This window comes from Alexandromys fortis, unplaced genomic scaffold (genome assembly GCF_014885135.2).
Source record: "Alexandromys fortis isolate MF-2015 unplaced genomic scaffold, M_Fortis_MF-2015_v1.1 scaffold_283, whole genome shotgun sequence".
Classification (NCBI taxonomy): Eukaryota; Metazoa; Chordata; class Mammalia; order Rodentia; family Cricetidae; genus Alexandromys; species Alexandromys fortis.
Window position 1 is genome coordinate 239,139 of NW_026068164.1, and position 26,984 is coordinate 266,122.

At 38.9% G+C, this 26,984-nt stretch overlaps 3 protein-coding genes across 6 annotated transcripts in view; all 3 read left to right on the forward strand.

Annotated features, from left to right (window-relative positions):
• Positions 1-26,984, forward strand: part of LOC126491938 (protocadherin alpha-6-like) — a 173,259-nt gene that overhangs the window by 106,565 nt on the left and 39,710 nt on the right.
• The window catches only part of LOC126491936 (protocadherin alpha-C2), a 196,204-nt gene that overhangs the window by 100,206 nt on the left and 69,014 nt on the right, over positions 1-26,984 (forward strand). The window lies entirely within an intron of this gene.
• Positions 1,858-4,308, forward strand: Pcdhac1 (protocadherin alpha subfamily C, 1). The gene has a single exon (XM_050127944.1). It carries the CDS (start codon positions 1,858-1,860, stop codon positions 4,306-4,308), a length of 2,451 nt encoding a protein of 816 aa, XP_049983901.1.

Sequence of the window (26,984 nt, forward strand, 5' to 3'; positions counted from 1 at the left end):
TTTTTGGTATTAGAGTTTGTGTGTCTCCCTTCTTTGAGTTGTGCTGGTGAAGGGTTGCTAGATGCCTGAGTTGTTGTAGGCAGTGTTGGCAATGTTGGATTCCTTGGGTTGCAATTTTCCTTCTATTACCTTCTGTAGGGCTGGATTTGTGGCTACGTATTGTTTAAATTTGTTCTTATCCTGGAATGTCTTGTTTTCTCCATTGATAGTGAATGATAGCTTGGGTTCATCTTTCTAGCAGCGTTTCTTCTGCTGTGGACAAATGGAGGAATGGAGAGAATACTTGTCCATCCCACAGTAGACAGCCTAGCTAGGCTAAACTAGGAGGGGGAAGTGCAAACCCTGTTCCCTGGCAGAAAAACAGGCAACTCACTTCACTTTGGAAATTTGGCGAGGAACAGATTCAGTTTTACAGGCAACTTCACATCCTATGAAGGTCTGTTAACAACGTCCACGCTGTTGCTCCCTAGTAGGCCAGTGCGCTTCTTGCTTTATTTTTGTCTCATACTTGGTAAAGTTTTCTTTGGTTGGTAAAGGCAAGCTAGTGAGGACCCATCTACCTTTTTCATTGCCCTGTGTTGCTTTCTATTATTTCTAGTTCCCCAGTGAGATGGGGAATCTGCCTGTGATGCTCAGGGGAATAACTGGAATTCAATGAACAGTGCACTTAGTAATTCCACTTTGGGTCTTAAGAGGACTTCGGGGTTTCCATTTAAACTGGCAGACTGAGAACAGAAATTTTCACAAGGCTAAAAGTGAAGAGAAATGTGTGATTAACTTACACAGCAGTCGTTCACATTCAAAAATGACCACTTTTAGGAAACTTTCTGGAAATACAATATTGTGTGAACTTCTGTTTTTTTTTTAAATCCTATTCAGCTTTTGCTTTTTCAAATTTTGATCCATAGAGGCTTTGAGCAGCTGCATTAAATGAAAGATTTGAATGCTCAATTTAATGTTTAATATTTAATCAAATCATTTTTTTTCAGCTCACCCCTTAAGGGGAAAGGAAGACTGCAGGGCGCTAGGTAGAACATGGACTTGTTTTTTGTAGCTTAAACAGAGATGCTTCTCGTAAAACCTATCACTGTTCTCTCTGCAGAAGAGAGTATTGAACGTGAAGCTGCTTTCTGAATGTTTACAGGGAGTGGATTTAGGGTACTGGGCACACTGTGCTAAAGAACGCCAGCCAGTACTTTATTTTCCTCCACATGGTCATAGATCCTCTTTGGGGACAATAGACAAGCCTGCTTTTTTGATTCTTGGTTTTAACTGGCCGATAACATCCTATTACATACTCTAGAGATTCGGGGAGGCTTGAAAAGAAGGGTTGCTAGTTACTCTTCAGGATAGAGAAAGGCGGGTTCGCTGAAAAATCAGAGCACAGAATCTTGCTCTCTCTGTCTCCAAAAGTCCGAGTCCGGAGGAAGTTTGAAATGAATACCAGTCACCAGAGACTCCACCAAGTCGCCCCGTATTGAACCATCTGTGGTTGTCCGAGAGCTCAAAACCATAGGGAGTTGACCTAGAAAACGTCACTGGCAGGAGGCGTGTCAGTTCAACATCTTACTGGTTTAAGCAAGCAGCCTGAGTCAGGCGCTGGACCTTAGCCCCAGGAGAGTGCAGATGGAGCGTACCCACCCGGGCAGTTTACCTCTGCACCCCTAGGCGGCGCTGCGCTCCTCCTCACCCGGCACACCCTGCAGTCCAACCCGGGCGGAATGCCGGTGGCAGGGCACTTCAAGCTTGCAGTGCTAGCGGGCGGAGCAGTTCCAACTTTTCGAGGCTCCTTCTCCTCGGGAGTTCGGAGCATGGTCCCAGGTCGCCGCAGCTGGAACGTGGACGCCGAAAGGGAGGATGGTGTGCTGGGGGATGGCAGTTCTGTGTTGGTGGGTCTCTTGTGGGGCTACAGCGGGACAGCTGGTGTGCTCGGTGTTGGAAGAGACAGAATCCGGAGTCGCTGTAGGCAATATCGCCTCGGACTTGAAGCTGTCAGCAACTGTTCTGTCCTTGCGGAACTTTCGCTTCCTTTCCAGCTACAGCGAGCCCTACTTTGGGGTGGATTTAGTCAGTGGTAGCTTGGTGGTTAGAGAGCCAGCGGACCGTGAGCGGCTGTGCGGGGCCAAAGCTGCTTGCATGTTGACATACGAGCTAATGTTCAATGACCCGCTGGAGCTACATAAGATACGTGTTCACCTCCTGGACACCAATGACAACTCACCCCTCTTTCCTGCTGGAGACGTGCACCTGCACATCCCGGAGTTTTTGACAGCAGGAGCCCGGTTCACTCTCCCCACTGCCCAAGATGCTGATGAGGGAAGCAACGGGGCGCTAAGTTACAGCCTAAGCTCTAGTCAGCACTTTCGCCTGGATATGGGATCGCGGGTCGATGGCAGCAAATATCCGGAGTTGGTGCTGGAGAAAGTCCTGGATCGAGAGCAGCGGGACACCCACATACTAGTGCTCACTGCTCAGGATGGTGGTCTGCCTGCACGCTCTGGAGATGCTCAAGTCACCATCACTGTGGTGGATACAAACGACAATGTGCCTGTATTTGAGTATTCTGTGTACAGTACCAAGGTTCCAGAGACTGTCCCCAATGGGACTGTGTTATTCCACGTTCAAGCCTCGGATCAGGATGAAGGATCCAATGGGGATGTATGGTACTCCTTAAGCAATAGCACACCAGCAGAGCTGAGGCACCTCTTTCGCATACATCCTAAAAGTGGGGAGGTTCAGGTAGCTGCTTCGCTAGGTCCGCCGGACACGTTGTTGGAAGCATATGTTGAAGCAAGAGACAAAGGTGCCTTTAGTCTAGCTAGCACTGCTAAGCTGCTTGTAGAGGTGACTGATGTGAATGGTCATGCCCCCCAGGTGGACTTCATGACTTTCTCCAGCCCGGTACCCGAGGACGCAGCTCCTGGCACAGTGATTGCTCTCCTTAGTGTAAAGGATGAGGACCTGGGTTCCAATGGTAAGGTCACCTGTAGCGTGTCCAGCGAAGGACCCTTTCAGTTGAAAGCTTCCTTCGACAGCTACTACAGATTGCTGACTGATGGGCCCCTGGATCGGGAGCAAGCAAATGAATACCAGATCCTCATCACTGCTTCAGATGGTGGCTCGCCCCCACTAAGCACCCGAAGGACACTCACTGTGTCGGTTGCCGATGTGAACGACAACACACCAAGATTTCCTCAACCACAACAGGAACTTTTTGTGGCTGAAAACAATAGCCCTGGAGTTTCGTTAGGCCGTGTGTTTGCTCAGGACCCAGACCTGGGGGAGAATGGCCTTGTCTTTTATGAGCTATTGGATGTCATTCCTGAAGGGATGCCAGTTTCCCCCAGCTTGGTGGCAGTGGAACCAACTAGCGGTGTTATCACCGCCAGCATTTCCTTTGACTTTGAACAGCTCAGGGGGCTTCGCTTCCACGTGGAAGGCCGAGATGGTGGCAGTCCTCCCAGAAGTTCAACGGTGACTGTGAACTTGTTTGTGGTGGACAGGAATGACAATGTGCCAAACATCTTGTTCCCCTTGCCGAGAAATGGCTCTATCCCAGTGGAAAGAGTGCCCCTCTCTGCTCGAGCTGGACACCTGGTCACAAAAGTGGTAGCAGAGGATGCAGACAGTGGTTCCAATGCGTGGCTCTCCTACCACATCCCTCGGGCTTCTGACTCTAGTCTTTTCAGCATTTCAGTCAATATGGGAGAGCTTAGGACTGCGCGGTTAGTTTTTCCCACTGACGCGGTTGAACAGAGGGTAGTGGTAGTGGTTCAGGACCACGGAGAGCCACCACTTTCCTCCTCTGTCACTCTGGGTGTGCTATTGAGCAACTCAGCTCCTCAGGTCCTTCCAGACTTTGAAGATACCTGGGAACCCAGAGCCCAACTTTCTGCCCGGAACTTGTATTTGGTAATAGCCCTGGTCTGCACTTCCTTTTTATTTCTGGGGTGCTTGCTCTTCTTGGTGTGCATCAAGTTGTGCCAGAGCCCAGATTGTTGCTCTCAGAATAGTTGTCATTCTCCAGAAAATACGAGATGTGAGAGGACAATGGCTTCTAGTCCTTGGGTGACATCAACCATGATAGATGTCACTACAGTTGAGAGACTTTCTCAGACATATCTCTATCAAATCCCTCTGGGAGTTGGCTCTGGTAGTAACAGCTTGCTCTTGCATGGGAAATACAATGCTGATGATCTGAGAAATCTGGCCACTGGTGTGGGACTGAATTTCCCAATATCCTGTGCTCAGATTCTGAATAGGAAAGAGGATCATACAAATGTCAGTGCCACGGTAAGCACATTCTAGGGGGTTTGACTCCTCTGACAAGGAGATAGCTGCTAACTGTGTCCTAGACTCTTTCTTAGAGGAGCTTTTCTTTGATTTATAGTAAATCATTTGAATATGTCTCAATATGTCAAGAATTCTGGGGGGTATGCATTAGAATATTGTTCTAGACCTCAAGGAACTTGGTTATTTTTTAAAATTAGTTTTTAAAGGTTGATTGTGTGTGCACATGCACAAGCACAAGTGAATGCACATGCGTGAAACATGGTGTGCCTGTGGATATCAGAGGAGCCGGCCTTCTCTTTCTATCCGGTGGGTTCTGGGTACTGAACTCCAGTTGCCAGGCACCATTATCTGCTGAGCCATTTCACCAGCTCTTATAGTTTATTTCTGAGAAACAGTAAAGCATTAAAACTCCTTAAAGTCCATAAGAGTAATATGGAATAGAGGTCTAAAATTAAAGATAATGTCATGTTGGAGTGGTTTTTTTGGGCAACGGATATGAGAAAGGTGCTCAGATACCTAAAGTGAGAATGCAGAGATGAACAAAATGTGGAAGAAGAGACACTCAGGTCACTACAATAATGGATGAAAAAATGATAATCACTGGGAATGTAATAAATTGTAGTGGATACTCATCAAAGACAGAGACAAATCATGAGTGAGTATCTGGATGGAAGGAAGGAATCCAAGAGATTTATAGTTGAGACGACATTTGGCTTGGTCTTGAAAGACATTTAATTAAATGTGGCATATTCTGCATCCTATACTTTTTTTCTGAATATCTCTGTGGCAAGTACTCTTTGAGAAACACATGCCTGAACATAGCTAATAGCTTCACAACACTTTGTAAATGTACAAAAATCACAAGCATATCTCAGAATATCTATTTGTATTGTTATAAAGAAGATAACACTGGTGGATTAATGAATTGCCAACTTTTATTTTGTTTTTATTAAGCATATTTTTTCCAAAAACTAAAATGAGTGATCTTTTGCCAGACTCATATGTCATTAGAGTTATACTAATTTTTCAAAACTCATTCCACTTGAATTCAGTTTTTATTATTATTTTAGAAGCTGCTCTACTTGAAAGTAATGTGCCTAATACAAGTTAAGTGATTCAAATACTTCAGTGGCTTTGGAAATTTGAAAATTTTTGATTGGAGTTAGGACAGTATATTTTACACAACTACTGTTATACATTATTGCTTTATGACTTCTCAAGTAATCATGGATACAAGAAATTATGGATGTAGAAATCAGAGAAAGAAAACAAAGCATACCTTGTTTTACCCTTCTAAAAAATAAGAGGAAAATGATTCATGAATTATTCTCCTCATATAATGATGGGACTGCAAATATGAGAGATTTAAATTTACTATAATGTTATATACTTACTATTTTCATATGCTATGATAAAACCTAGTATGTAAACTATACCTACAGAATGAATTAATAATGTGCAAACTATGGATTGGAATGTTAATACTTCAACATGTTCTTCACATGTGTCTATGTCATTAATAGTGTAAATTCCATTTCCAGACATAATGGTTCAATGATTATTTACTTCTTCATGACATACACAACAAAATAGTCTAGCAGAGGAACTTTCTGGTTCTAAAACTATCATGAAAACACTTCAGTGCTATATTCTGGGATAAGCCCGACTCCAGTTCTTTAGATGGCAAAGGGATCAATAGAAAACATATCACTACGTTGTGAAATTTGCTAAAATGCTACCTACAAAATCAGTCTCAGTGTTAATGGAGGAGATTGGTGTGTTCCAATGTTAGCAATTCAAGCATCAAAACAATTGATATGTAACTACCTTTCATTATTTCTGGTTTTTGCTTTGACAGTGAGTTTCACCATGTAAACCTGATCTGGAACTTACATGTAGACCAGGCTAGCCTCTAACTCATAGAAATCAGCCTGACTTTGCCTCCCATGTGCTGAAATTAAATGCATATGCCACCACTCCCTGATCATTGCCTTCTGTTAAAAAGAGAGGTGGGGATAGGGAGAGGCTGGTAAAAGGGATAGTTTGAGAAATGGGTGTTACTAGAAAAAAGAAATGAAAATAAGTCATCATAAAGCCCAATGGATATGAAATTTAAAAAGGAAAATATGATCTTTATTTTTTAAAAAGCTGAGCAGATGTCTCGATGGATAAGATTGCTTGCTGTGAAAGCATGAGAAACTGAGTCTGAATCTTCACTATCCATGTAAAACCCTGGGCAAGCCTGCAAACTGGGTGTGACTGTACCTGTGTTGGCTGGCAGAGACAGGCTGACCCTGGACACTGCAGGGCTAACTAGACAAGCCCAACTGTGAGCTCTGGTTCAGCGAAAGCCCTGCCTTCAGTAAAGGGCTGAGCGATAGAAGACCCCGCCCCGGTCCTTCTCTGGCTTTCACATGTGGAGCGTGGGTGCATACACCTGCAGATTCACATGCATGCATCACCTCCCACTAGTTAAAAAACCAGATAGCTAAGTGGTGATGGCGCCTTTAATCCCAGCACTCGGAAGGCAGAGGCAGGCAGATCTTTGTGAGATCAAGGCCAGCCTGGAACAGAGTGAGTTTCAGGACAGCCAGGACTACACAGAGAAACCCTGTCTCGAAAAACAACAACAACAACAAAACCTAAAAATAGTAGCAGAGAAGAAAAAATGCCCCTCATTCACAGTTTGATCTTATGTGAAAGATAAAGTGGCAGGGATATCTGGAGTCACCTGTTGATATTTTGCTGAGTTCTAAGTTGCTTTCTCATTTTAGTTTGTTTGTAATATGTTGACTGTTATAATACCAAAAGTTATCAGCTTAAGAAGTGCAGTCTAATGTAGATTTCATGTGTATCTCTCTTATTGAAACTGTATAACAGACAAACAAAATTGACCTGCTGTGCAACAAATAATGTACCTCATGTCCCTGTTTTTTTTTTTTTCTCTATTTTGAGGTAGTCTAATTTCTTAAGTTGGTATCAAAGAAGATACACCTGGTGGGTAAGTTTCTACCGTTGGATAGGTTATTTTTTTTAAAAAAAAGTTAACATTTTGATTAATTATGGTTTTCTGTAATTGTTTCCTTCTGTTGCAAAGAGAAGTTTTCTTGATCAAGGGAGAGAGCCACGCTTACCTGTAAACATAAGGATATATATTTAGAATGTAGTCAGAGATTATGCTGACTTAGTAAAATGGCAGTTGTAAGTTCTCCTCCAAGCTCTATGGCTTTAACAACCCTGCATAGTTGGCTAAGTTTCTGGTACCAGGCATGATTTCCCTATTGGTGAACAGGTCTTAAGTCCAATTAGAGGGCTGTAGGTTTCTGCCAAGGAATGTGGACCACTATTGCACCCTTAAGGTTTTCATGCCAGGCTGGTCATTGCTGTAGTTCATAGGCATTATAGCTGGATAAAATTCTTGGTTGATTTTTCTCCTATGGAAATGAGCAGAGTTGTGTAGCTCAGTCCCAATGGATACATCTCTAACACATCTCCTATATCTAGAGCTCAAGGGATCATTGTGGAAGAGAAGGAGAAAGATAGTTAGAGCCAGAGGATCAGGGAGTTGGCCCCTGGGAATGTCAGAAGCTGTACCCATAAAGTTTCACCAATATGGTTGCATAAGATCTGAACAAAATGACACAAACATGCTAACATGAAAGGTGGTAGTCTCTTGGGGCCTCAGTACAACACAAAGAATGACAGGCAACTAAGGAATTCTAGAGGGGGGAGAGTCTTCCCCAGGAAGAGCACACCAATTGGTTATCCAATACCAAAGGGTTGTTCCTGAAAACATACGTTCTAGAACCATTATACAAACCAAGCAGGTTATTGTTGTGTTATGTATTTATGTATAGAGATAGTATAATGGTACTTTTTTATAAAACAGAGAACTTCTGTAGGTAAATATATACAAACAATTAAAGAAAAACAGGCCATTAATTTTAAAGAGATCTAGGAGGGGCATATGTAAGGTCTGGGAGGGAATAAAGGGAAGGGGTAAATGATATAACTATATTATAATCTCAAAAAAATATAGAGAAATAATTTTAAAAGAAAGATGGCATTATAGCTTTAGTGGACTGACAAGAAAAGCAATACCCAGGGATATGTGAGTGGGAAAGTATTGACAATATGTCTGATATGTTAGTGATCTATTGATTTTGTTGTTGCTGTTGCCTTCAGATTTGCAGTGAAAGGGAAACAATATATTCACTTATACGAGTTGCCTCAAGAACTGGTTAATTGCTAAAAGGTCTTGATTATGTTGCTCAAATACATATCAGAAACATTAACATTTGTAAGAACATCAAATAAATATGCACCACAGCCCAAGCTCTCGACTACAATGTTATGGGTTATAAAGAAATTGTTGATAAGAGTAATTAAACAAAAAGGCACTACAAGCTAAATGATGAAGGGGATCATTTGTTTTGTTCCCTGGGTGGTTTTTTTGTCTTTGTTTTGTTTTGTTTTGCCATGTGGCTCTTTTTTTTTATTGAAAAAATTTCCCAGCCAGATGTTCTGTCTTTTGCCTTTTTTCCTAGTACTCAGGAGGCAGAGGCAGGTGTATCTATGTGAGTTCAAGGACAGACTGGTCTACAGAGAGAGTTCCAGGACAGCCAGGGCTATACAGAGAAACACTATTTTGAAAAACAAAACTAAACAAAACAACAAATCCCCTCTCAATTCCTCTCAAATGTTCCCCACTTCCTTACTTCCACTTTGTTTTTTTCTCCTCTCTTTAAAAAAAAGGAAAATACTCTCAAGAAACAAAAATTAAAAAAAAAACAAACAAAGCAAAACGAAATAAAAAGTTCAAAATATTAGACTCCTTTGAAGAAAACTGACTTTTCCTGTGGCCAGTGAATATCAATTGAAGATGGTTTGGGATTGGACTCCACATTCACTCACTCACCTCCCTCAGTGCTGGGACCTCATATGGCTTGAACTTGTGTGTTCTGTAAGTCTTTGAGTTTATATGTGCAATAGTCATGCTGTGTCTGGAAGACACTGTTTCCTTAGAGCTGTGCAATACCACTGGCTATGATAATTTTCCACACAGATCTCTGAGTCTTGAAGGGAGACGTTTGAGTGCTCCAGTCTCTCACTCTCTGCACTTTGTCCAGTTGCGGGTCTCTGGGATAATTCTCATCTACTGCAAGAAGAAAATTCTTTGATGTGGTTTGAGTGAGGCTCTGATCTATGGGTGTAGCAATGTCCCTAGCAGTCATTTTTATTGCTGTGTTCCTTTTTTTGCATCATAATTTTGTAGGTTTTCCTCTTTGCTCATGACTTATCTAGTCTCAGGTTCTTGGAAACATTAGTAGTGTGTCAGGTATGGGTTCCATGTCATGGGATGGGCCTTAAATCCAGTAAAAAAAAAAGTGGCTGGTTACTCCCATGACATTTGTGCCACTATTGCATGAGAATATCTTCAGACAGGTTGCTGTTGTAGCTTGCAGGGATTGTAGGTTGGTGATAGTGATGATTACTTTTCTCCTCCAGTAAATGCAAAGTACCTTCCAGTAAAAGCTTCTAGATAGGCACCAACTTCAATTCTCCATGTTGAATGATGGAGATAAATATTGCCTTCTGCAATAGGGCCTTACCATCAGGTTACAGAGAGTAACCAATAACCCTGGCAATAACCTGTGATGATTAGAAGTTTCCATAGGGCTCCTTTGGCCAATGAATGACTCAACAAAATATAACCCATTCTTGGAACCAGAGGTTTTACTTGGTGGTATATGGTATCTAGTTGGGACATTCTCTCTCCTATTATTTGCTAACTCCATATAGATTCCTATTAATATATCCATACATTTTAGTAAGCTTTATAATAATAGGTTTCCATATAGTTTTTTCAAATTGCTTTTAGTGTTAATTGTTCTTCCCCCAATTTCCTCTTTTATCATTCTCTCCCATCCTCCTTCCTATTTAATTCCCCTATTCTAGTTTTCCCTTTGTCTTTCCATAACACTATATTGTGATTATTCTACCATGGGACATCTTCTTCTTGCCCCTACTCCTTTATTAGGTCCCCTAACCTCAGTGGTTATATGCACTGTAAGCACACATAACACCACATATCAAAAGCTTAAAAGCTAACATTTTCATATAAGAGAAAACATATAATATTTGTCCTTTTGGGTCCAGGTTACCTGCCTTAGGATGATTTTTTTCCTACCACTGTTCATTTGCCTGTGAATTTCATAATTTTATCTTTCTTAATAGCTGAGTAATAGTCCACATTTTCATTATCTATTAATTAGTTAATGGACATTTGGACTGTTTCCAGTTTCTGCTATAGAGCAGCAATGGATATAGATGAACAAGTATCTCAGTAGTAGGATAAACAGAGTTCTTTGGGTTTATATATGCCCAAGAGTGATATGGTTGGATCTTGAGGTAGATCTATTCCCAGCTTCCTGAGGAATTGTCACACCAATTTCCATAGTGACTGAATAAGTCTATACTCCCGTCAGCAATGAGTAAGTATTCCCTTTACCTCACATCCTCACCGGCATGCGCTGTCATTTGTTTTATTGATCTGGCCTTTCTGACTAGAGTAAGATGAAATCTCAAAGTAGTTTTCATTTGAATTTCCCTGATGGCTAAGGAGGTTGAGCTTTTCTTTGTTTCTCAAACATTTGCATTTCATTCTTTGATAACTCTCTGCTTAGTTCTGTGCCCCATTTTTCATTGGGTTATTTGTTTTCTTGATGCTATATTTGTTTTAGTTCTTTATATATTTTAGACACTAACCCTTGGTCAGATGTATAATTGATAAAGAACTTTTCCCATTCTGTAGGTCTCTGTATTCCCAAATGATGCTGTCCTTTGCCACACAAAAGTTTTTCAGCTTCATGAGGTCCCGTTTATCAATTATTCATCTTAGTGCCTACATTATCAGTGTCTTGTTCAGAAAGTCCATTCCATGACAATGACTTCAGACCTATTCCCCACTTTCTCTTCTGTCAGAGTCAGTGTGTTTGGTCTGATCTTGAAGTCCTTGATCCATTTGGAATTTAGTTTTGTGCAGATAGATGTGAATTTTTCTGCATGCTGATATCCAGTTTGAACAGCATCAATTATTGAAGATGCTATATTTTTTCTAGTGTATATTTTTGTTTCTTTGTTTAAAAAATATCAGGTGTGGGGCTGGAGAGATGGCTCAGAGGTAAAGAGCACTGGCTGCTCTTCCAGAGGTCCTGAGTTCAATTCCCAGCAACACATGGTGGTTCACAACCATCTATAATGAGATCTGGTGCCTCTTCTGGTGTGTATATGTTAACAGAACATTGTATAATAATAAATAAATAAATCTTTAAAAAATACCAGGTGTTCATATTGTATGGACTTATGTCTGAGTATTTAATTTGGTTCCACTGATCAATGTATCTGTTTTTATACCAATACCATATTGTTCTTATTACTATAGCTCTATAGTATAACATCAGTTCTTTTATTATTTAGAATTGTTTTAGATGTCCTCTAAAAAATGTTTCCATATGACACCAGGCAGTGATGGTAGGCACCTTTAATTCCAGCACTCATGAGGCAGAGGCAGGCAGATCTTGGTGAGTTTGAGGCCAGCTTGACCTACAGAGTGAGTTCCAGTACAGCCAGAACTACACACAAAGAAACCTTGTCTCAAAAAAAAATAAAACAAAACAAAAAATTTTCCGTATGAAGTTGAAGATTATTTATCCAATTTCTGTGATGAATTATGTTGGAATTTGGATGGGGATTGCATTGACTCTATAGATTGCCTTTGATGGGATGATCATTCTCACTATGGTTTTCTACTGATTGATAAATTTGGGAGCTCTTTTCATCTTCTGATTTCTTCTTCAACGGCTTAAGATCTCTGCTTATTTAGATTATCCCAAGGCATTTTTTAAAAATATTTATTTATTATGTATACAACATTCTGTCTGTGTATATGCCTGCAGTCCAAAAGAGGGCACCAGACCCCATTACAGATGGTTGTGAGCAACCATGTGGTTGCTGGGAATTGAACTCAGGACCTTTGGAAGAGCAGGCAACGCTCTTAACCTCTGAGCCATCTCTCCAGCCCCCCAAGGCATATTTGAGGCTTCTGTTAAAAGTATTACTTTCCTGATTTATTTCTCAATCTGTCATTTGTTTATAGGAGAGCTACTGATTTTTGTGTGTTCATTTTGTATCCTGCTACTTTGCTGGAAGTATTTATCAACTATAGGAGTTATCTGGTGGAGTTTTAAGGATCAGTTGTGTATTCTATCATATCATCTTCAAATAAAGATAATTTGACTTATTCCTTTCTTATTTGATCAAGATTAGTTCCTTGATCTTCTTCAGTTGTCTTATTGTTCTAGCTAAGACCTCAAGTACTATATTGAATAGGTACAGAGAGAATGGACATCATTGTCTTGTTCCTGGTTTTAGTAGAGATACTTTTCTATCCACTTAAGTTGATGTTGGCTATGGGCTTGCTGTTAACTACCTTCATTATATAAAGGTATATCTCCTAAATCCCTAGTCTCTCCAGGATTTTTATAATGAAGGGGTGTTGGATTTTGTCAAAGGCCTTTTCTGTATCTAACGAGATATGTTCATGTGGTATTTTTCTTTCAGTGTGTTTATGTGGTGGATTATGTTTGTTGATGAACGTATGTTGAACTATTCCTACATTTCTTGGATAAGACAACTTGATCATGGTGGATAATCTTTTCTATGTGTTCGTGGATCCAATTTGCAAGTATTTTATTGAGAATATTTGTATCTCTGTTCATAGGGATGTGGGTCTATAATTTTGTGGGATTTTTTATTATTTTGTTTTGTTTATTAAGGCAGATTTTTCTGTGTAGCCCTGACTCCTGGAACTCTCTCTGTGAGTCAGACTGACCTTGAATTCACAGAGATCTGCCTACCTCTGCTTCCTGAATGCTGGGGTTAAAGGCATGTGCCACCACCACTTGGCTTATATGCCTATCTTTGTTGTTAGGTTTTTGTGTGGTTTTGGTATTAGGATAATAAGGGCTTTGTAAATAGAATTAGGAAATGTTCCTTCAGTTTCTGATTTGTGGAATAATTTGAGAAGCATTGCATTAATTCTTCTTTGGACGTCTGGTAGAATTCTGTGCTGAATCAATAGGCCCTGGGGTTGGTAGTTTTGGTTTGTTTTTTTTTCTTATAATACTTTAATCACTTCTTCTATTTCACCAGGAGTTATAGCTGTGTTTAAATTGATTACTTAATCTTGGTTAACTTTGGTAAGTCATATAAGTCAAGAAATACATTCATTTCTAGGTTTTCCAACTTATTAAAGTACATATTTTTAAAAAGTGTCCTGTGATTCTCTAAATTTCCTCAATGTCCTTTTGTAATTCTCTCTTTGTTTCTAATTAATTTGAATCTTTTCTCTCTATCTTGTAGTTAATTTGACCAAGGATTTGTCATTCTTGTTAAATTCTTTTTTCCATTTCATTGATTTCAGCTCCAAGTTTGATTCTTTCTTGCCATCTACTCTTTTTGGTTTTTATTTCTTCTTGTTATTTGAGAGCTTTCAGGTGTTTTGTTAAGTTCCTAATTATGTGATCTCTCCAGGTTTTTGATGTAGATATTTAGTGCTTTGAACTTACCTCTTAGAACCACCTTCATTGTCTCCCATGGGCGTGGGTATGTTCTGTTTTCATTTTCAATTCTAAAAAGCCTATCAATTTCCTTCTTGATTTCTGTGGGTTTATATAAACTTTCTGCTGTAATTGATAGCCAACCTATAATCCATGGTGTTCAGATAGGATGCAGAATATTATTCCAAATTTCTCTCATCTGTTGATTTTTGTCCTAGTGTTTGATCAGTTCTGGGGGAAGTTCCAGGAGCTGCTGAGAAGAAAAGTATATTCTTTCATGAGATGGGATTTTCTGTAGAAGTCTACTAAGTTCTTTTGATTTCTGACATCATTTAATCCGAACATTTCTCTGTTGAGTTTTTGTCTGGGTGACCTGTCTATTGAGAAGAGCAGAGTACTGAAGTCATTTACTGTGACTGTGTGAGGGTCAGTATGTATGTGCATGGTATTTGCTCATGTGTGGGTGGGTATATGTATGTGCATGGAGGTCCACGGTCAAGGTTGGGTATCTTTTCTTGATTGCGCTCCACCTTTATTTTTTAGATATAGTCTCTCACTGATCTTGACACTCGTTGATTTATCTGGAATGGCCAGGAAGTCCCCAAGATCTGCCTGTCTCTGCTCTCCAGTGCTAGGGTAACAGGCATGTGCTGCCAAATACACTTTTTAATATGGGGACTGGGGATCTGCCCTCAACCCCCTGTGCTCGCATGGCAGGAACTTTACTGACTGAACCATCTTAGCTCTAATGTGTAATTTAAATTTATGCTTATTGGCAATTTCATTCATTGGGGTACGCAAAAGAGCCAGGGCTGTTCACACTGCCAGTACAAATCAGGAAACTATTTCTTAAAGGAGCTGCACCTCTGTTTGTGACCCCAAAGCAGAGCCTATCTGAAACAAAATAAGGTTACTAAGAAGCTCCCATTGACCCTCATATTTGTGGGTCAAGAAGTCCCTTTTTGCACTTTACTGATTGACTTTATTGAGCTCTACATTTTTCTCTGTTCCCCTTCCTGTCTCTCCCCTCCCCTTCAACCCTCTCCCATGGTCCCCATGCTCCCAATTTACCCAGGAGATCTTGTGTTTTTCTACTTCCCACGTAGATTAGATCCATGAAGGAACTTAGACAACAATGAGGACCCTCGTAGAATCCCTTTTTAAAAAAAAGTTTTCTGAGGCCTTATGTGGATGTATGTTGCCCTACGTTGAGCGTCATTTGGTAAAAGCGGACTGCTGGTTTGTTTCCCGCCCACCCAGACCCTAGTAATCACAGAGAACCTATATTAATTACAACACTGTTTGGTCGATGACTTAGGTATATTCCTAGCTAGCTCTTATATCTTGAATTAACCCATGTCTATTAATCTGTGTATCACCATGAGGCTGTGGCCTATTGGTAAAGTTTCAGCATCCTTCTCTTTTGGCAGCTACATGAAGTCTTCTTAACTCTGCCTACTCTCTCTCTGTTCAGATTTCCCCCTGGTTTTACTCTGCTAAGTCATTCACCAAAAGAGCTTTATTCATTACCAATGAAAACAACAAATATACAGAAGAACATCCCACATCAGTTGGCTGTCCTGGATCTCGATCTGTAGACTAGGCTGGCCTTGAGCTAAGAGATTTGCATGCCCCTGGCAACTGGGATTAAAGGCATACACAACCACCACCCAGCATAATGATTAGTTTTTAATGTTCTATTTGGGTTTTGTTCAGTGGGATTCTGTTTAGGTGGGATACGGAGTCCATGCACATGCATAGCTCCTTTTAAACCTTTCATTTTGAAGTAATTGTAGTGTCAGTTTCATAAGCCATGCTGTTACCTTTTCTCAACCTGTAGTTAGTCCTTCTCTACTAGTCCTTCAGTTCTTTTTAGTACATGATGTTTAAAAATACAATCCAGAAAGCGTGTGTGTTTATTGTAATTGTCAGCTTTTAAAGGCATTGTTAATGACTGAGTTGAGAGATTTAAATTTTAGCCAGGCTTGGTGGTGTACACCTTTAACCCAAACACTTGGGAGGCAGAGAGATTTCTGCGAGTTTGAGGCCAGCCTAGACTACAAAACAAGTTCCAAGGCTATGCAGAGACATTCTGTCTCAAACAAAGCAAAACAAGAACAAAACAGCAATAGTTAAACATTAATATTTAAAAAGATGAAACATACAAGTTCATACTAATCTCTCTAACTCAAGTTAATCATTCTGAGGTTTTTATTTAACTTCATCAATCTTATATTTATCCTAAACTCAGAATTTTAAATTTCAGTTATATCAACAAGGTTAATCATTTCTTACCATACACCATTCAAACAATGGATTAGAAAATAATGTTATCACTGCACTAATGATATGGACACTATAATTGTCAATCATTTTTTTTTACTGTTCTTGCTACTTTTAAGATCAGATAACAATAGTCAGACTCAGGGAAGTTAGTAGTTTTTACTGTTTCAAAATGTCTTTGAATTTTTAAAGTTTAAAGTATGTTTTCAGTGATAGCTAAGCTATCCATTATGTACAAAAATCAGACTTATTTATTTCAAGTTGCTTTCAATTTTAGGGACTGCTTTTTACATTCTGTTTTCTATTTATATAAAATATTTACATATCTCTAAAATAAATTTATGGACAAGATGTATTTAAAGTAGTATAATATCCTTTCCATATAGTGTGCATTCTTCACTTAATTTTTCCACCTTTAAGTATAAACTCAACATTATTCCAGAGTAGTATATAGAAATACCCATTGCTTTTTAATTCCTTCCTTTTTTATTCAAAACATTTATTTACATTGATTGACTGATGGGAGTGTGCCTGCACCACAGCATGTGTGGGGAAATCAGAGAACAATTTGCAGGAGTTGGTTCTCTTTCCATCATATGGGTTTTGAGGACTGAACTAAGGTACTCAGGCATGGTAGCAAGTACCTTTGCCCACTTGTCTTAGTTAGGGTTATCATTGCTATGATGAAACACCATGACTAAAAGCAACTTGAGGAGGAAAGTGTTTATTTGACTTACTCTTCCACATCACTGTTCAACTCTGAAAGAAGTCAGGACAAGAACTTAAGCACAGCAGGAACCTGGAGGCAGGAGCTGATGCATGCAGAAACCATGGAGGAGTGCTGCTTACTGGCTTACTACCCAAGTTTTGCTCATCCTGTGTTCTCAAAGAATATGTCACCACCCACAATGAACTGGGTCCTCCCTTATCAGTCACTAAGAAAATGACCTACAGGCTTGCCTCCAGCCCCATCTAATAGAGACATTTTCTCAGTTGAGGCTCCTTCCTCTCCAATGACTCTAGCTTGTGTTAAGTTGACATAAAACTAGGCAGCACATCACTGAATAATCTTGAGACCTCCTGGCTTTTGATGAATAGATCTCGCTCTCCTTTCTACTTGCTAGTTCTTCTTCTATCATTTTAGTCATTAGTGTCTCTGTGTGTATATGTATGTATTGTCTGTGCATGTGCACATATGGAGGTCAGAGGTTGCAGTTGGATGTCTTCTTCTGCTGTGCTCCACTTAGGTTTTGGAGACAGAGTCTCTCACTAAACCTGAAGCCCAGCAGTTGATGAGGCGCCTGTTTCTTGTAACGGTCACAGGGTTGTTGTCATGGGTACTGCTGCCACTGTGCCTTACTTTTCTATAGGTTCCGGGATCTCGACTCAGGTCCTCATGCTTACACAATGAGCATTTTATGTAGACTGAGCCCTTTTGACAGCTTCCCTTCTGTTATTTAAAAGCAAAAGTAGCTTGCTTCAAAGTTATGAAGCTACTATGACTCCTTCTCATCTGCAAGACTATTCCTATTCATCAGAACTTTCAGATACGTTGACTTTTTTTCTATCTGCTTTTTATCAGATGTATAGTTACTGAGCATACATACTTGAAATTTGATTGGCCAAATAATAGGATTAAGTTGATATAATTGGCATTACATTGAATCTATGGACTTCTACTGACACTATTTTATTAAGGTATTTATTAACTTTATACGAATGTGGGGTTTATCAGCAATAGTGAGGAATTCAGTTCTTTCACAAAACACATTCTTTCATTTACTTAACTTATTTTGCTCAATGTGGAAAATTTTAATAAAGCTTAAATCTAAATGGCTACATTTAGGTGGTAAGTTCCAGAAGCTTTCCTGTCTTAACTTGAACATTTAGATCTTAAATTATCCGGTGCTGTTTTTAGAGTAAGGCATAATGAGAGAGTCAATATCCATTTTTCCAGTGTCAACTCAGTTGGATTTTATATAGTCTCAACACTATATAATTGGTGTAATTCAAAAGAGTCCCCCTTTTACTATACACTTTTAAGTGGTTACATTGTTATAAGCCAAGTGTCCATAAACGTTGGTTCTGTTTCCAGACACTGCTATGTTTAATTTTTCTTCTTCTCTATTCTTGTGCAGGTCTTATCCCGTGTTAAATATAGTCGGTTTAAATTTGTGTTGGCGTGCAGTTGTATAAGTTCTCCCACTTCAAGATTAATTTAGGTATTTTTGGCCTTTCTCTTTTCTTATATAAACTATAGAATAGGCTTAATGCATTTCTACCAAAAATGCCTTGCTTTGAGTTTAATTGGTATTACATGAACCTATAGACAATTGGGCTCATACTGACAATATTTTATTCATGACTTTTAATCTATAAAGATGTTGGGTTTAACAGCAACAGTGAGGAATTCAGTTTATTCACAAAGCAAATTCTTTTGATTATTTCCCTTGTTTTCTCAGTATTTGTCTGTGTTTGCATAAGTGTGCGTGAAGAACTATTGCACAAGTTTTATTACATAACTGACATTGTTGAGCTACTCACATGGTCGCTAATTTTTTTTATTTTATAATTCTTCTTTATAGGTATATGGAAATAAAACTGATTTTCACATTATTTTGTACTAACATCTTTGCCAACTTTAGTTTGCCAAATTTAGTCTAAAGTTTTATTATTTCATATTTTTATTTTTAAAATAAACTTTTAACTTTTATTTAAAATAATTTTCGGTGGATGGGTGTTCTGCTTGTATATATGTCTTACAATGTATGTGCCTGGAGCCCACAGTATTTGAATTCCCTGGAACTAGAGTTACAGATGGTGGTAAGCCATCATGTGGGTGCTGGGAGTCAAACCTATGTCCTCTGAAAGAGCAGTTAGTCCTAACCACTAAGTCATCTCTGCAGCCCCTATTTAGAGTTTTCTACACATACTATCATACTATCTCCAAGTAATACTAACTTGTTTTATTTACTTACCTTCTAAACATATATTTTGCTTTAAGGTATTAATAATGAAATCTATCATCATTCTGAATAGAAATGATGATAATGGGTAGTTTTACCTTATTCCTAATCTCAGAGAAAAAAATAATATTTATTATGAAATATGTTGTCTGATTTTTTTTCAAAGGCCCTTTACCAGATAAAGGAGATTTTGTGTTTTTTTTTCTAGTTTACCAAGAATTTTAAAAATCATTAATGGGTCTTAACTGAGTCACATATTTTTCTGTTGTGAATTGAGGTCATATGGTTTTTATCATTTTATTTATTTATTTATATAACAACTCAGATTGATTTATTGTTGACATACTAATTCAATATTGCTTTGTTTGAAATTTAAACCAAACTTAGGGTAAATTAAGGCTGGTTGTGATACATTATCCTCCTATATATCATCGACTTTATTTTTTTTTTACTAATTTTCTTAAAAAGTTTTAAATCTATGTTTATAGAAATTGATTGTTGCTCTCCATTCTTATAATGCTCTGTCAGAGTTTTCTATCAATGTCATACTGGCCTCATAAAATAAGTTGAGACAGGTGACTTCCTTTTTAACTCTTCGAAAGAGTTTGTCTTGGTCCATTTGGGTTGCTACAACAAAATGCCGTAAACTCTGTGCCTTTAAAACAACTTAATTAAAAAATATCTTTATATTAGCTTACAAAGCAGTGGGTTTCTATGGGGACCTTTCAAACATCCTTGGATTTGGATAACCAGTCTCACCACCACCACCATCTCATTTTACCTCCACCCCATCCCAGTTTAGACCTTAAACCTCAGGTACTGCCCCCTCTCACATATGATACGTTTTCTGCACCCCCTCTCTCCATAAGACCTTTCCCCCTCTAACTCTCATGGGCTCTTTTAAGTTTTCCAAACTCTACAATTTTTTTAAAAATTAAACACATAAACTTAAAGATTCAAAGCCAGAATTTACATATAAGGGGAAAGATAAGCATTTGTGTTTCCGGGCCTGCATTACCTCACTTAGTATAATATTTTCTAATTCCATCCATTTTCCTGAAATTTTCATAATCTCATTTCCCTGTATAGCTGAACAAAGTTCCACTGTGTGTATGTTCTACATTTCCATTATCTATTCATCAGCTGATTCATTTCCTAGCTATTGTGAACGAACAGTGATGAGCGTGGATGGGCAGGAGCTCTTCTGAGTGTTTTCCCAGAAGTGGGACAGCTCGATTGTATGGTACTTCTACTTTTAGCTTTTTGAGAAACCACTACATCAGATCCCATAGTGCTTGTACAGCTTACACTGCCGCCCACAGAGGACATTGGTTCTTTTTCCTTCACATCTCTGCTGCATTTGTTGTCTTTCTGTTTCCTCATTTTTATCAGTTCTTTGAGAATTTTCTATAATGTATTCTGGTAATATTCCCTCTACTCCAATTCGTCCCAGGTCCCACCTTTACTACCCACCTTTCTGTGTTCCTATTTTTTTATATATATACATACACGATCTCTCTACATAGCCGTGGCTGTCCTGGAACTCACTATGTAGACCAGGCTAGCCTCGAATTCACAAAGATCCACCTGCCTCTGCTGTAGAACAAATAATAAAAACCCAGAGACAGAAATTGGGGTTCAACCTGAAAACCAGAGAAGCAAAGCAGTCAAGTCACTAAAGAGTCTTACCTCTACCAAGGTTGGACAACTGCAAACTAACTAGACAGCCTCTCTCGCCTCTCATTTTATATTCCCTCTAGTGCTGGGATTAAGGGCATGTGGCTCCCTAGGCCTGGGATTATAGGTGTGAGCCGCCACCACCGGGATTTATTCCTGCATAAGTCTAGTGTAGCCCAGGGTGGCCTTGAATTCACAGAGGTCCATCTGCTTCTGTTTCCCAAATCCTGAAATTCAAGGTGTGTATCACCGCTGCCTGACCTCTAGTGGCTTTAGCTTTGTGTCTGGTCTTCAGGCAAGATTTAATTATCAAAATACAAATAATATACCACTACATTCTGCCTCCTGACTGTTGGGCTTAAAGACATGTACCAGCACATCTGGCTTGTGTCCTCTTTTCAAAAAAAAAAACATCAAGTACAGTTAATGTTTCCTATACACTCTTGGATGTGTGGCCTTCACTGGAGGGTGGTCTACCCACCAAATACAGTGCCCTTAAAGAAAACCAGCTCTTTCTTTCTCTTTCCTAGAAGCTATCAGTTGCCAATAGTTCCTTATCTAGGGGTGGGAATTCACACCCACCTCCCCTCTCAATGCTGGAATTTTGTCTGCTCTGAGTCTGTGCAGGTCTCAAGTCTGCTGTCTCAACTGCTGTGAATCCAGATGTTTAACTGCCCTGCTGTATCCAGAAAACACCATTTTTGTAGTCACCCACCACTTATGGTTCTTACGTATTTTCTGCACCCTCTTTCACCATGGTCCCTAAGCCCAAGGTGGAGAGGGTGCGACATAACTGTTGCGTTTAGGACAGAGTATTCTGCACACTCTTATTCTCTGAACTGTGAGTCTTTGTGTTAATCACCATCTACTGCCAAAAGATGCTTCTCTGGGTTGAGCTACGGCCTATGACCTTCCTAGCCACAAGTTCTTTGCTCCAATAGCAATGCCAGGTATGTTTCCTTGTTGAGCAGGCCTTAAATCCAATCAGAAATTGGCTGATTACACCTATAAACCTCACACCACTAATGCACCAGTGGGAACATTTTGCCAGCCTGGGCATTGTTGTAACCTATAGGTTTCCCAACTCATTAAGATTGTTAGATCACCCCAGATTTGTCCTGCAGTTCCCCCATTGTCTTGTCAGGCTTCCAGTCCTTTTTAAGATTTAATATTTTATCCAGAACATTTCTGTGCTTTCAGTAGGATAGCTGATGTGAATAATTTAGGTTGCCATTACTTGAGATTCCCTACCGTAAGTTCTATCACCAGCAGACTAACATCTATGTAACATCGAAGTGCTTTTATGCATGTCCTAAAATATCTGAATTACATTTTCCTTGAAGATGAGTACCTTAATTTTCTCTAAACCTTGATAGGGAGATTTATATTTCTTCTAAATTTGAGAAAAATAATTTAATAATAATAATGATTATTTAATTATTGAACAAAATAGCTTTTACTTAAAATTTTCATTTAGCCAAACTTTATTAAAGTAGTATTTGTGGCTTTGCTTGACATAAAATTTTTCCAATCAAGATGGAAGTTGAGGCTAGATATCAAAAAATAAGAATTAGATGATCCTTCAATGCAGTCCTTGGGGTTTTAGGTTTTATCCTAAGAAGGTGGAGAGCCAATAAGGATGAAATGATCTCAAAGCAACTTTCCCCTTAAAATGTACCACAGCTACATCATAGACATTTAGGAGGAAAAAAAAAACCATCTGTAATCCCAAGATCAAGCACAATTATAGTGATATATTTATGTATCTCTTTAAAGTTTTCCATGCATATTTAAAAATAATTAAAATCATTCATAAGCATATGGTATATTATTATAAAGTTAATGTATATTCATTATTAAATACAGTAAATTTAAGGAAATGTAGCATTTTACATTTGAGCAATAAAAAATTGTCAGCATAGTCCCCCTCCCTTTTATTTTCCAAGAGAGGGTTTCTCTGTGTATCTCTGGCTGTCCTGGAAGTCACTCTGTAGACCAGGCTTTGAACTCACAGAAATCCATCTGCCTCTGCTTTCTGAGTGCAGAAAGGGACTAACGGTATGCGCCACCACCACCCAGCTTATAGGAATAGTTTTAATGACTATGTGCAATTTGTCTGCAATAATTTGGCTTGTTTCCAAAATGAAATGGTTGCCTAAAATTATGTTTATGTTAATATCTATAGACAACAAGAATGGAAAGTCACATAGTTGGGAAATCCAAATAAGATGATCAAAAAAAATAACTTGAATTGTCTTGAGTCAAATCATATAAAGGTGACAGGTTGAGTGTGGAGAATCTAAATAATTATAGTTTTTATATTTTCTCATGTAAAAATAATAAATGGCAAAGTGATTTTTTTTCTCAAAAAACAAGAAACATAAAAATCTAGAAATTGCTTTAATGATAATGAAGGAAAAGTGAAATTTTTGTTGAAAAGATTTTTAAATCCTTTATAATGTGCTCTTAGGTTAAATATTACCAAAATATATTTTCTCTGAATTAGTTGTGTTTGTTCTTATGTCAATAAAAATTTTAATGTGGTTGTTATTTTATTTTGACATGCTTTNGTGGCACACACCTTTAATCCCAGCACTCAGGAATCAGAGGCTTGTGGATCTCTGTGAGTTCAAAGTCAGCCTGATCTACAGAGCAAGTTCCAAGACAGTCAGGGCTACATAGAGAAACCGTCTTTAAAAACCAAAGAAAGAACGAAAGAAAAGAGTGATTAAACAGAGTGGTGGGAAGATGGCTCAGTGAATGGAAGTGTTTGTCATGTAAGTGTGAGGAGCTGAGTTCAAATTCCCAGAACTCATGAAATGTCTGTAGTCCTAGTGTTCCTATTGGAAGATGGGAGGCAGAGTCAGAACTCTCACAGATCAGTGGGCTGCCCAGCCTGGTGTACAAAGTGGTAAGACAACAGAGGGCCAGAATAAGGACAGAGACCAAGAGTTATGTGTGCCACACAACTGTAAGTGAGTGTACATTCACACAGAACATACTCATCCAGAAAAAAGTGAGAAGATTCTCCTGCCGGAGTTAAACTTTGCAAGGATATTACTAGAAATATTGTGTAGTTTCTGTTGTCTAGAACCAGAGTGGAGGAAAAGAAATTAGATCACGATTAGTACGTACAAGTAGCCAGCCATGGAGATTTAAACTGATTCCAGGAGATAAGAATGTGGTGTGAGGAAAATGACAGGTTAGTAAGAGAACAAGTAGACCTTACTGAGGTTCATAGAAATATGTTAGTTTTGGAAATGTTTATCCAAGGAAGGTGGGATTCTGAGGACACGTTTTGAGTCATCTGCATTGAGGTGACACTGGAAACTGAAGTGCGGGTGAAATCATGAACAATATATAAAGTGAGGCAGGTAAGACCAAACTGTAAGGAAAACACTTTAAAGTCTGAGAGAGAAAGTTCATGTTCCAACAGAGCTGAAACCGTAGGACCTGTAGGGGGAGTTCTCAAAGGGTTACTTGACACAAATTTCAAGAGGAAGCCTGAAGAATTAGAGTTGTTAGCAGATGTAGGCTATTTAAAAAAATCAAGCAAGAAGAGGTCTCTGAAGTATTCATTGGTGTGGTCATTGTGATGCTATTGCAAAATTAAAAAAATAAGTTTCAAAGATAAAAAGACTGAAGTAAACATATAGCTAGTTGACAGTGGAGAAAATGCCAGTGAGGAGAGCTGATAAGGAAATAAACTCCTTTATGATTTAGAAGAGTGTGGTCTTCTCTACTTCTGTAATACTTGTGGGTTATGAATTTGTCTTTGGTAACTGTGTGTGGAAATGTTTCGGAAAATACTAAAAATACTTTGTATTAGGTCTAAGCCAGTACGCCTCTATTCCTTAACTCAGTAACCAGAAATAATACAGATACCTAAGCAGTTACAAACGGGCATAATGTTTGATTCGTGCTCTGTTAGTGTATGACATGGAGTAGAAAGAGGTCATTACTTTTGGCTTCTTCTCTTAAAAAGGAAGGTGTAGTCTGTATCTCCACCAAAGCTTTTAACAAGAGTCTAAGCAAGACAGTTAATTATTTATGTACACAAGATTAAATGTATCTCCCAAACACCTTTGTCATCAGAAGTTACTATAAGTCTTGGAGAAAGTACAGCAACTATAATTTTTGACTATGACACCTTTTGCCTTCTGTTCAACTGGAAAATCAAATAGATCTGGTTGTATCTCTGTGAAGAACATAGCACAGATTCCTCAGCTCTGAGCCTTATGCACTATCCTTCTTAATCTGTCATCACTGGGTTCACAAATATTTTATTCATACCAGTTTCTACTGCCAAATAAGGTTTACCTTCTCTGTGATAAGAGACAAGCTGAAGGCAGTCTGTGCTCTTATTTTTACCTATGAAATCCATTATTCAACCTATTTAGGTGAGCAGAGTGATGAATTGTGAATTTTTATATGTAATTTAGGCATATTTCAGCTCCCATATGCTTCATATATTTGTCTCTGCTTTGAAGCGCATTATTTTTATACTAGAGTTTATTTTAAAACTAGCCAACATTTCATCTATAGTTCTTTAGATATACTGTTTTGAAGGTAGTAAATACTCAGACTAATTTTATTAAATTCAGGAGCTTTCAAACTGATGGCTAAAGAGTCTCCAGTCCATCAGGTTTATTAGTGGTTTTCAGAAGTCTACTGTGAAATCAAGACCAGAAGAAATGGAATGTCTGTATTTGACTGTTGCGGGAGGTCCTTCCGCTCCTTCAGCCAATAGCCGCTGAGATACCAGCCATTGGGGCATGGTCTCTCAGCGGCTATTGGCTGGAGTGGAAGGACCTCCTCCCGGCTATTGGCTGGAGGAGCAGAAGGACCTCCCGCAGCATTTGACGATTCTTCTTCTGTTTACAACATCAATAGGTTTTACATCTAAAGTACAGAAACATTACAAAGTAGTAATAAATTCCCAGAATTTCCAAAGATAGTAAATGATCTACATTCCAATGAGTGGCATCACGTAGATGAAAAATGGGGATTTCCTTTCCCCCATCTTTTTCTTCAAATTTTAATATCATCTTTATTCTTTTTTAAAAAGAAAACAATCTTTTTCATTATACATACCAATCCAAGTTACTACTCCCTCTCCCTCCTCCCATTCTCTCCACATACCTTCCCACCCTACCCCCATCCAATTCTCAGGGTAAGGCATGTTGCTTTGAGGAAGGTCCAAGGCCCTCCCTACTATGTCTAGGCTGAGTAAGGTGTCATCCAAAGTGAATAGGTTCTCAAAAAGCCAGTACATGCAGTGGAGATAAATCCTCATGCCACTGCCAGTGCCCCTCAGTCTGCCCCAGTCATGCAACTGTCAACCACATTCAGAGGGACTAGTTTGGTCCTATGCTTGTTCCTTCCCAGTCCAGCTAGAATTGATGAGCTCCCATTAGCTCAGGTAAACTGTTTCAGTGGGTGCACCCATAGTGGTCTTGACCTTTTTGCTCATATTCTCAATCTTCCCACTCTTCAAATGGACTTTAGGAGCTCAGTCCAGTGCTCCGATGTGGGTCTCTGCCTCTGTTTCCATCAGTTGCAATTACATATACAAGTCTTACATAAGATATATGTGTTGTAAATATTTAGTTTGTACTATAGTGTGTTAGTTTATTTTTTGAAAGCCAGAAGTTTTAATTTTCTTTTGTTTTATTTTTCATTGTTGGGGATCAAACCAATGACTCACAAATGCTAGGAAAAGTGCTCTCCCATTTAGCTATATCTTAGCCTGCAAATTTAAAATTTTTAATCAATATAAATTATTCTTTCTGTGTTTTGATTTACGACTTTACTTGAAAGACATTTCCTACCCCAAGTTAGCCGGGTGTTATATTTTTTTCTAGTACTGATCAGTGTTACCTTTTAACTTACTGTTTACTTTTTTGTGAATGGTTTGAGATAAGATTGAGATTCACATTTATTTATTTATTTATTTATTTATTTATTTATTTATTTATTTATTATGTATATAATATTCTGTCTGTGTGTATGCCAGCGGACCAGAAGAGGGCACCAGACCCCATTACAGATGGTTGTGAGCCACCATGTGGTTGCTGGGAATTGAACTCAGGACCTTTGGAAGAGCAGGCAGTGCTCTTAACCTCTGAGCCATCTCTCCAGCCCC